At 40.5% G+C, this 11,240-nt stretch overlaps 2 protein-coding genes across 7 annotated transcripts; one reads left to right on the forward strand and one right to left on the reverse strand.

Moving 5' to 3' along the window:
* Positions 1 to 169: 169 nt before the first annotated feature.
* On the forward strand, positions 170 to 8,662 carry PUS3 (pseudouridine synthase 3). Of its 5 annotated transcripts, none has more exons than XM_080815510.1 (6): positions 170 to 198; positions 1,457 to 1,529; positions 5,487 to 5,911; positions 6,025 to 6,590; positions 7,482 to 7,672; positions 7,814 to 8,662. In XM_080815510.1, exons 3-6 carry the CDS (start codon positions 5,537 to 5,539, stop codon positions 8,122 to 8,124), a joined length of 1,443 nt encoding a protein of 480 aa, XP_080671636.1. In that variant the 5' UTR covers positions 170 to 198; positions 1,457 to 1,529; positions 5,487 to 5,536; the 3' UTR covers positions 8,125 to 8,662. The 5 variants fall into 5 exon arrangements, with proteins under 5 accessions (XP_080671636.1, XP_080671635.1, XP_080671634.1 ...); XM_080815509.1 differs by having other exon boundaries at positions 1,403 to 1,529; positions 7,814 to 8,565; XM_080815508.1 differs by having other exon boundaries at positions 172 to 198; positions 1,309 to 1,529; positions 7,814 to 8,565.
* HYLS1 (HYLS1 centriolar and ciliogenesis associated) lies at positions 2,023 to 11,137 on the reverse strand. Of its 2 annotated transcripts, XM_080815513.1 has the most exons (3): positions 11,000 to 11,082; positions 4,846 to 4,961; positions 2,023 to 3,301 (listed from the first exon to the last, which is right to left on the reverse strand). In XM_080815513.1, exons 2-3 carry the CDS (start codon positions 4,857 to 4,859, stop codon positions 2,374 to 2,376), a joined length of 942 nt encoding a protein of 313 aa, XP_080671639.1. In that variant the 5' UTR covers positions 4,860 to 4,961; positions 11,000 to 11,082; the 3' UTR covers positions 2,023 to 2,373. The 2 variants fall into 2 exon arrangements, with proteins under 2 accessions (XP_080671639.1, XP_080671640.1); XM_080815514.1 differs by lacking the exon at positions 4,846 to 4,961 and having other exon boundaries at positions 11,000 to 11,137.
* Positions 11,138 to 11,240: the final 103 nt, after the last annotated feature.

An 11,240-nucleotide genomic window follows, 5' to 3' on the forward strand; every position in this document is an offset into this window, starting at 1 on the left:
TTTTGTTGGAGGTGGAGAAGTAGTGGCCAAACTAGAAAATATTAGGCAGATTTCAGCGTCAAGCCTGCACCGCCGTCTCTTGGAACTACATTTCCCACAGGGTGGACTACATTTCCCATGAGACGCTGGGAGCGCGCGCCGAAGACGCTAAGAGACAGCTTCCGGTCTCGCGAAAAGCTGCGTGGTGGAAACCGGAAGGTAAGTAAGGGGACCTGGGGATGAATTATTTTCTGGGTTATACAAAGAGGAACGGATAAACGGACAAAAAGCTGGACCTTTTTTCCCCTTTCCCATACCTTGATCTTCAAAGCACTGATAGGTGGAAGTGGGATCTTGCTTAGGACCCTGTTTTTGTATCTGGTGCTTTTTGAAACTCCTGGCAGAATCTCACAGCAGTAGGAACTTAGTTTGACTCTTAGAGGGCCCTTGGACTTGGAGTTAAGTCTCTGCTGTCTCTTGTTTGCTCGTAAAACTAAATACTAGTAGAGATCGGGATTCCAGTGTATGTGGGGAGGGAGGCGTGGCCACTTTTTTCAAATTGGGAGATTGCTTTCCACGCGATTGTTTTTCACTGTTACTGGTCATAAGTGCGTGTCTCCTGGTCCTTTGGCTATTGTTCCTCCTTCCCTCTTTGGTTTAAAATAAGGTTTATCGTTGAAAATGCGTTCTTACTCCGTTACTAATATTTTGAGGTTTAAATCTTTTAACTTCAAAAAAATGTATTGAAACTCCAGCGATAGCTGATGTTTACAGTCGATGCTCGGCGCACGCACCAATTCCCTCCTTGTAATTTGGCAGCCCCTTTGCAAGCGTTAGATCGGCTTAGGGCATGCTGTGGTGTGTTGGAGGAAGCTCTGTAGGCTCAAGTCCTCTTTTTGCCACAGATCTTAACCACCTGCTTAAGCCCTTTGGACTCTTTGGTTAAAGAATGGTTAAACTAGGTGGTCTCTGGAAACTTTTTGTGTTCGTACTTACTGGGCTTTGAGATAATATAAAGGAGGTGGGTCTTAGGTGTAATTTGCATATAAAATGCAATGTGGCTTTTAAGTTTTTTAAAAGTATAAAAACTACCTTTAATCCCACTACGTTATTTTTCCTTATGCTTTGTATGTGCACGTCTGCAATCGTATAGTTTACAGCCTTTTTCATTTAACTTGCACTATTTTATTAGCTTCCCCTTATTTTCAATGGCTAATATTCTAATCATTTCACTGTTGTTGGAGAGTTTGCGGTTTTTACTTATTTGCAGTGAGCATATCTGACATCTATCTTTGAGTCACAATTTCTTTCCCAATAAATGTCTTGCAGTAGAACTGGATGAATGATGTAGCTTAAATATTACAGAGAAGATATATTTTAGCCAGTCGTAATGGTCAAAGTTACTCATTTCTACATTACACAGCTGTTTTCCCTTGAACAAGCTAACTACTTTTGCTCTCACTCTAATGGCTTCAAGTGCTAAAACACAACCTCCAGATTTTAGATGTTCCTCACTGGATTAGAAGCGTCAAGAATAGATCCAATTTAAGGTGAGTGTTTTGTAAGTAAGTGTTTTGGTCCATACCCAAATATGCCATGTTCATTTTGGTATTTGTGTCTCTATCTACTTCCAGATGTTAGGAAATTCTTTTTCAGAGTGACAGGCATAATTTGCAAGAAAATCTCAGTGGCAAATTGTAAAAATCACTATATTCTAGAAGTGACAGTTGGAGGGCAATAAATTATTGAAGTAATTCTGAAATAAAACTTAGGTTAGAATCCTGTATGGCATATAATATGGTTATTGAGTATCAATTAAAAAGCATTTAAATTTTCTGAATTTACTATGTTTCTTTAGTAATGGAGATATGTTGTTACTTTTCTTCATTCCTTTAGGATTGTGTACATAAAGGAGAGCTTTTTGTTCCCTTCCTTTGTCTTGATATTCACATGGTGAGAGTATGATGGGGAGAATGATTAGAGGCAGAGTCATGACCAGTTTTGAGATTATCTTACTTTGGGAAGTATTAAGAAAAATAAGATGAAGTTCACAAAATCCCAATTCTTTAATGAATAAGCTTAATGCCCAGCAACTTTAAAAACAGCAGCTCACATTGGCCAAAGGTTAAAAACAGTATAGAACAGAAACAGTGCTATCTTGACAAAGGGAAAGAGTAGGTCTGTGGCTTTCTTTTACAATTAATGGATTTGAGTGGTAATTTGGAAGTGAAGTGGTATTTGATACCAATGTGATAAAGACCTAGGAAAGACCAATGATTACTGTGTATATGTTCCATGGGCTTTCAAGCTAGTTGTTTCTATTTAAATAGAAGGACAGAGATAAAGAACAAGGTTACCCCCAAACAATCCCATAAAAGAGGTTAAAAAAAATATTTAAGAAGGAAAAAGAGGGAAGGGAAGCTTCCTGGGCATGACACCATTTGCAAGGTCACAACGAACACCCCAACGAAGGGCAGATCTTTTCTTCTCAGTTGGCACCAAGTAATTGTTTGGAACATATATGTGCTGAGGTTTGGACTGGGGTTCTGCTCGAGAAAGCATCTGCTCTCTGACACCCCAGCGTAACTCCTTTCTATGATCTTCACCAGGTAACCTCATTGAGTCCCAGTCTCGTTTGTACTCAAAATATCGGGCTACCCGGTCTATCTTGCCTCGGTTTCTGTTCAGCTGGTCCAGCCTTGGGAGGATAAAGGACTTGGGTCGGCTGGCAACAATCAGGTCTTGTTCATAAGCCGGAGGGCCCATTTCTTCTCTTCGTAGACAGCAAATGAGCTGATCTTGAGAAATTCCTTGGTACTCATGTGGTAGATTAAGTTTTTGTGAAATGTCAGCTGGGGATTCCCTGTCTTCATGGAACTGTAGACTCATCAGCCTTTGTCTTAAGTCCCAGAGATCCATATCACTTTCTGTACCAGACTCTGATTCACTGATAATCGACTCATCGGTCACTAATACTTCCCCATCTGGTTTCTTACGCAACACCTTTCTCTTCATCACTGGCTTTCGGAGTCTTTGGGAGGCCTCGGAGACTGTTTCTGAAGTGGCATTACTTTCTATGTGTGGGTACTGCAGGTGCATAGGAAAAGCAGGTCGCTTTCCTGGGGTTACTGAAGCTTTGCTGTAGGGATCATACTGGATAGGCTGGCCATCTCTCCTGATATCTCCCTCACCCTGCCCTGCACAGATATGGGTAAAAGCTGTAGCGGCTGCCAGCATTCGTTCTTCTGGATCCATATTGGCCCATTTTTGTCCATCGGGTCCCGTGAGTTCCTCCATTGGTTCCCCTTCACTGTAGGACCTTCTGCAAGAAAAAAATACCGATCAGATTTCTGTAATTCCCAGTTCTTAAATTGTTCATTCCCTTTTTGTGTACTCTTTTATTGTAGTCAGATGGAGAAAGAATGGCTAAGGCAATCATAAATGTAAGAGTTATAAAATAAAATATAGATTATAGTACAGGGTAATATGGTGGCAGTTTGGAGGAAGATTAACTCAGCTGCAGGGAATCCATCATCTCCTTTCATTTCCACTCTCTTATTTGCTCCCACTTTCTAATGCCTGGTAGTTCCTGCTACCTTTAGTAGCTCCTAGGACCGGACAGGTGAGTTCTGGCACTAAAAAAGCTTGTGACTTGGGGCACCTGGGTGGCCCAGCTGGTTAAGCGTCTGACTCTTGGTTTTGGCTCATGAGATCAGGGCCTTCATCTGCCCAGAGTCAAATTGAGATTCTCTATCTCTGTACCTGCTCACACTTTTTTTCTCTCAATAAAATCTTAAAAAAAAAAACAAAAAACTTGTGACTACATGACATGGGGCATAATGCTTAATAGACATTCACTTAGAGGGGCACGTTATATATCCAGCATTCTTCTGTGTGCTTAACATTTATTAATTCATGTAATCCCTCACCTGTGAGGAACTGGTACTCTTATTATCTACTTTCAACGGATGTGTAACATGGAACATAGAAGGGTTAAATAACTAGCCCAAGGTTACACAGCTAGTAAGTGGTGGAGTTGGAAGTCTAACTCAGGCAGTTTGGTTGCTTTTAACTATGAGTGACTTAATCCAAAACCATCAGAAAAGCAGTGATATGCATATAAATACTTCTGTATTAAGCAAATTAGCCCTTTGCCATAATTATTTTTCTTCCAAGTTTGTTGTTTACCTTCTATTTTTTGCTTGTCCAACTTTCAATTTTAGGTAGTCATATTTTTTTGGTTTTCTACAGTTTCTGTGCTTCTGCAGGATCTTACTTAGAAATGCTCTTCCCATTACAAAAGTATAAAAAAGATTTTCTTCTAGTATTTTTTTTTTTAAATATTTTATTTATTTGACAGACTAAGATCACAAGCAGGCGGAGAGGCAGGCAGAGAGAGAAAGGAGGAAGCAGGCTCCCCACGGAGCAGAGAGCCCGATATGGGGCTCGATCCCAGGACCCTGGGACCATGACCTGAGCCGAAGGCAGAGGCTTTAACCCACTGAGCCACCCAGGTGCCCCTCTTCTAGTATTTTTATAGTTTCTTTTTTTTTTTTTATTTAAACTTTTAATCTATCATAGATACAAGAAACTCTCAAAGGCGAAAAATTAAATGAGCTGCCAAGAATTAGGTAACATGGCCTTAGCAGAGATTTGGAGACAATCCATAACTAAAGTGACTGTCAGTCATAGATTGTCTAGCACTGTCCTAGATTTAAGAATATAGTACATATGTCCCCATATTTTTGAAATACAGCAGAAATTTCAACATCTTAATTACATTTTCCTGACTCTTCTAACTGCTAGAGTTACAAAATATAAATTCAGTTTGACTTAAAAAAAAAAAAGCCTTGTGATGTTTATTACCTTTTTTCTGCCATCAAAACTGCTTAGAGTGGGAAAATCTTGACTTCAGGCTTTATTTCTAATGTGAAGTACAATCATTGATAAGTTTCATCAATCAGGCTAGTCTACTGTAGCACCTTTAAAGACAGAACTGAGTATTAGATGTTAGAACATACAAGCTACTAATTTTATCTGAAATATTGGAAAGTTAGTAGAAAAAGAGTAGACATATATTCTTTATGAACAGTTTTGTGATTAGAAAGATTGGACAAGTATAATGAAAAAGAAGAAGGAAATGTTTTAAGGAAGAAATATCAGTAACATCAGTCCTTAAATCATCTCAGCTAATGAAGAAGAGAGAGAAATGGGATCTATAGACATTTTCCCTAAATTCTGACTAAACTTTAACAACGCCAGCTGACTATTTCTTAATCCCCCCCCTTCCTTTTCACCTGTGAACTGGCCAGACAGGATGGAAAAGAAGAATGTCTGTGGATGATCAACCCACAACAATTAAGCCAATGCTTATCTCCCTGGACAGAAGCAAAATATATCCTTTAGGCATTAAATTAAACTTAGGTACTGTTTGCACATAATGGAATGATACTGACATCACCAAAGTAATTCACATTGAAATTGTTGTCCTTTTACTCTCTTTTCAGGTAGAGTGGACTTATATGATCCCTTTATTCCTGGGGTTGGTTGTCTTATCATGGCTGAAAATGACACAGATAGAACCCAGACTGAGAAACTCCTAAAAAGAGTACAAGAACTGGAACAGGAGGTACAAAGGCTTAAAAAAGAACAGGCTAACAACAAAGATTCAAATGTGAGAGAAAATTCTTTAGCAGCTGGAAAAGCTAAGCGTGCATTTGATTTCAGTGCTCATGGTCGAAGACATGTAGCCCTAAAGATAGCCTATCTGGGCTGGGGATACCAGGGCTTTGCCAGTCAGGAGAACACAAACAATACAATTGAAGAGAAACTGTTTGAGGCTCTAACAAAGACTCGACTAGTAGAAAGCAGACAGACGTCCAGCTATCACCGGTGTGGGCGAACAGACAAAGGAGTTAGTGCCTTCGGACAGGTAAGGGCCACTATGTACTTTCTCAAAGCCAGCAACACCAACATATTCTAGGTGTTACATATTAAGAATTCATATTGTGTCTGCAAAACAAACATCTTTCTTTAATTCCACAGGTGATTTCTCTCGACCTTCGTTCTCACTTTCTGAAGGGCAGGGCTTCAGAGGATTGTAATGTAAAAGATGAAGTCTACGATGCTGCTAAAGAGATTCGCTATACACACATCCTCAATCGGGTACTCCCTCCAGACATCCGTGTGCTGGCCTGGGCCCCTGTGGAACCTAGCTTCAGTGCTAGGTTCAGCTGTCTGGAGCGGACTTACCGCTATTTTTTCCCTCGTGCTGATTTAGACATTGTAACCATGAACTGTGCAGCTCAGAAGTACGTTGGCACACATGATTTTAGGAACTTATGTAAAATGGATGTAGCCAATGGAGTTATAAATTTTCAGAGGACTATTCTGTCTGCTCAAGTACAGCTAGTGGGCCAGACCCTGGATGAGGAGACATGGCAAGAACCTTTCCAGTTATGTCAGTTTGAAGTGACTGGCCAGGCATTCCTTTATCATCAAGTCCGCTGTATGATGGCTATCCTTTTTCTGATCGGCCAAGGAATGGAGAAGCCAGAGATTATTGATGAGCTCCTGAACGTAGAGAAAAACCCCCAGAAACCTCAGTATAGGTAAGTTAAAAACAAAACAAAAAAACCAAAACAACTGTTGCCTTTAGAATATTTTTAAATATATTAAATATTTTATATAACTAAAGGTTAACATATCTTCCTCTCCCAACAATTGTCTGATTAACTAGGTCACTTATTTTGTCTTCATGAAGAATTTAATCTATCTTGTAGAATGTTATAAACATGCAGGAGGGCTATCTTTATCTTCTCTCGTTGTTCTGTATCATTAGTAAGAAATAGGTGTTGGTACCAGGCCCCTTAAATAAAGTAACATTCATTTCTAATTTTTTTTCCCCCTGAATTTATGCTGAGAGGTACTAGTTTTAGATTCTGGTGAAGTTTGAAGGTAAGGATTCAAACTATTCGTATTAAATTTTCCTTGCTTTACATTATTGTACTTTTGAATTTTTCCTAATTTTCAGCATTGGAAATGGTAGGAAAGATGGGAAGAATAGTCAGACTTTTCTTTTGAGAGCAGGCTGAAGTCAGATCAACCAACAATTCATTCCTAAGCAGTGAAATCTACTTTTTACTTCATACCATAGAAAATTAACAAGTTTGGGAAAATATAAAAAATAATTTCATAGCATTATGGTTGAGATAAGTCAGCTCACTTGTAGGTGACCTGTTACCACTGAAATTTACCCTAATATAGATCAAGCCTAACTAGTTGATCTATGGTTTGTTGTTTTTTTCTTTCTCTTAATTATAAAGTTGTTCAAGGTGAGGGATCATTTTTTTTACTTATCTTTTACTTGATACTGATGAAGTTTCCCCCCCCTCCTTTTAACCCAATTACCTACCCCCCCAACCTTGTTCTTAAAATACAAGGCTGTTAGATGGCTGCTGTGTATTTTCATACTCTTGTTTCTTATCTCTTTTGTTCTCTAGTATGGCCGTAGAATTTCCTCTAGTCTTGTATGATTGTAAGTTTGAACATATCAAGTGGATTTATGACCGGGAGGTTCAGGAGTTCAATGTTACCCATCTACAACAACTATGGGCTAATCATGCTGTTAAAACACACATGTTGTATAGCATGCTACAAGGACTGGACTCCGTTGCAGTACCCTGTGGGACAGGTATGACAGGAAAATCCTAGGATACAATTACTTACTAGAGCTAAAGTTATATGGGCTATGGGGGGAGGAAGGTTATATAACATTTGGAGGTGATTCTATTGTGGTATGCATCCATGTAATATATGATTGTATATATTATAGGACCAAAGATGGATGGAGTGATAGAATGGAGAAATGTTAAGCCCTCTGTCATAAAGCAGACCAGTGCCTTTGTAGAAGGAGTGAAAATGCGCACATATAAACCCCTAATGGATCGTCCTAAATGCCAAGGATTAGAATCCCGGATCCAGCATTTTGTACGTAGGGGACGCATCGAGCACCCACATTTATTCCACAAGGAAGAAACAAAAGCCAAAAGGGACTGTGATGATACAATGGAAGAAGAAAATACTCTTTTGGAGAAACCAACAAAGAGAGTCTGTGTTGATACAGAAATTAAAAGCATCAGTTAACTCTAACAGGATCTAGGAAGCAAGAACTATCTAGTGATAGGTGAACAGTAAAGAAATACAACATAGCATGTACTGCAAGTCCTAAAATTCAGATGATTAGTTCTTTCAAAAAATGAAACAAAAAAACCATCCCCCTGAAAACCCAAAGACTATTAAGCCCTATAAAGGAAGTTTTAGCCTGAATAAGAGTTCAAACATTCTCATTCCTCCCCAAAAGGATTAAGAAATAGAAGATGCAAAAAGCAGTTGTGAAATGGAGACTTTACATACACATGGGAACCTGTGCCTTGTGTTCAAATTTATTAAAGCCTGATTCTGTGTCTAATTTGTTATGCTGTCTTTTTAAAAAACCAATGAGATATTCACTACTCATCTGAATTCTCATAAAAAGCTTTGCCTGAGTGTCTTATTTTTTAAGAGAGAAATTAAAAGTAAGAAATTTAAGTTAAATATTTGGTACATTTGTTTACAGAAGGCACACTACTACATGAAAGTGACCTAAGGGAATAAAGCTTTCAAGGCTTTTAAGTCTATGCTGTGAGCCGCAAACAGTCTTGGTTACAGAGTCTTTTTTTTTTTTTTTTAAATAGATTTATTTATTTGAGAGAGAGAGCACAAACAGCAGGAAGGGGGAGAGGGAGCTCGATGTGGGACTCGATCCTAGGACCCTGGATCAGGACCTGGGCAGAAACCAGATGCTTAACTGACTGAGCCACCCAGGTGCCCCCATCTTTTTCTTCCTTAAAACCTTGTACATATGTAGGGGCGCCTGGGTGGCTCAGTGGGTTAAGCCTCTGCCTTCAGCTCAGGTCATGATTTCAGGGTCCTGGGATCAAGCCCCGTGTCGGGCTCTCTGCTCGGCGGGGAGCCTGCTTCCCCCCACCTCTCTGCCTGCTTCTCTGCCTACTTGTGATCTCTGTCTGTGTCAAATAAAAAAACAAACAAACAAACAAAAACCCAAAAAAACAAAACCTTGTACATATGTAAAAAAACATTCTTAGCTTAGTTCATGGGCCATATAAAAATAGGCCATAGAGTTTACCACCCCCTGGTACAGTGGTTTAAGGAAAACTCTTAAAAAGAGATTTCCAAGCTAAATCTTGCAGAACAAGGGGGAGCCAGTTAAAGTTGGGATAAAGAAGCAGAACTTTAAGTGTGTCCAAGGCAGAAGATGCAGTTTGTATAAAGCATGAGAGAGAGCAGCATTTGCCTGCAAGTAACTGTAAATACAGGAGTATGGCTTGACACTGACAAGAGCATAGTTTAGGAAAGGAGCAAGGGTCATGTTTGTAGAGTCCTGTAGGCCTCCTGAAAAAAGCTTAGATTTTTATCTTGAGAGGCCACTGGAAAAAAATACAAGCAGGGATGCAGAAACACTGCTCTGGTTATGGTGTGGATTAGAAGAGGGCAAGACAGTGGTACCAGGTAGGAGCCTGTTAGAATAATCAAGGAATTAGATGATGATGGTCTAGACCAGATTTATAGTAAGGGGGATGGAAAGAAGTAGATGAATTTTGAAATTAAGAAAGGAGAAGCAACAGGGTTTTATGGTTGAGTAAATGTGAGGTTCAAAAGTAGGGTGGCTTTCAGGATAACACCTAGGTTTCAGACTTAAGCACATCTAAGACACAAGGGACAGGAAAATAAGGTGGGGCTTTGTTCTCAAAGATGATAAGTAACCCTCAAAATATTAACACCAGTATTTACTCAAGAGTTCAAAGTTCTTTTAAAATAATACATTAGAACTTAATAGCCATTAAAATAATAAACATCAAATGAACTCATACCTTTTGCCTCAATTTTCATCACTACAGAGTGTAACACTTCTATGCATTTATGAATTATATTGTATATTTGAGATTCAAAGTCTTACCAGTCAACAAATTGTTCCTACTTAGGTTCAGAACTCCAGGAATACAAATATGGTTTATACCCTCAAGCTGCTAGCTAAGACAAACGGAAGCCCTGAGAGCGGTTTTGTTTTGTTTTGTTTTGTCTTGTTTTTTAATGGCATATGTACTATATATACAGTGATTAACCTGTTATCTTCTTTGCATTTAAATTACACACACTCTCATTCCTTTTCTTAAATGTATGAAGATGGATATTCGTAAATAAGAAGTATAAACTTTACTAAAGCCCACAGGTAACTGTAAATTCTTTCTTTTTAATACAAAGACCTGATAATCCTTTCCCTTTACTTAGGGGGAAACTTCCACATAGAAGATAGAGCAGCTTATATTTTGCAGATTATCTAGTATTTTTTTTTTTAAGTACGTTCTTACTTTTTGGATTTATTTCTAAAAACAATGGGGCTGTATAACTTTATAATCCGAAAAAAGGTGTATTTTCATCTGGGGTAGGACTATAGGGTTCTTCGATTTTCCACGCTATCCTAACTCATTAGGGAGAGAGGTGCACGTACCGTGACACCTAGAAGTTCACAAAGGCGTAACCAGGGGTTGGGAAGACTCTGGTCCCCGCACGACAACAAAGACGATCGTGTGCCCACCTGGCCCCGGGCGTGGTTGTCGCCTCGGATGCTCCCGGCCTCCGGGGAACCCGGCTCCCTCGGCGGCACCGCCCCCCGCCGCCCTCTGGGCCACCGACATGCAGCCGCTGCAGCCACCGGGCAGGCAGCGGGCGCCCACGGTGACCTCGAGGGGCTCAGACATGCCAAGGGCACAGCACGACAGAACTTACACCTGCCTTGGGGAGAAGTAAACCTGGGTTCAGCAGGGATCTCAGGCGTTTCCCAGCCCCGCCGGGGTGTAAACTCCCATTCGGCGCTTTTCAAAACCCGACCTCTCCACAGCAGCGGGCAGCCAGCTCTCCTAGGCCCGTGCGCCCCCTATTCCAGTCCCTGCCGACTTACCTGCCCCGCCGAGGTCCGCTCGCCGCACCGAGTCCGGGCCGGCCAAGCTCCGCAGGCTTCCGTTAGTATCCCGTAGCTCGCGCAGGCGCACAGCCCGCCCACGCGCCGAGACCTCAGCTAACCGCCCCGCAGCCGCAGTTTAAACCAAAAGAGCGAACCCGAGGCCTCGGCACCGCCCTCTAGCCTTCCTATTGGCTGTGAGGGCTGTCGTCTTCCAAGTCTACATTCTGATTGGTGCTCA

This window comes from Martes martes (assembly GCF_963455335.1).
Source record: "Martes martes genome assembly, chromosome: 10".
Lineage (NCBI taxonomy): Eukaryota > Metazoa > Chordata > Mammalia > Carnivora > Mustelidae > Martes > Martes martes.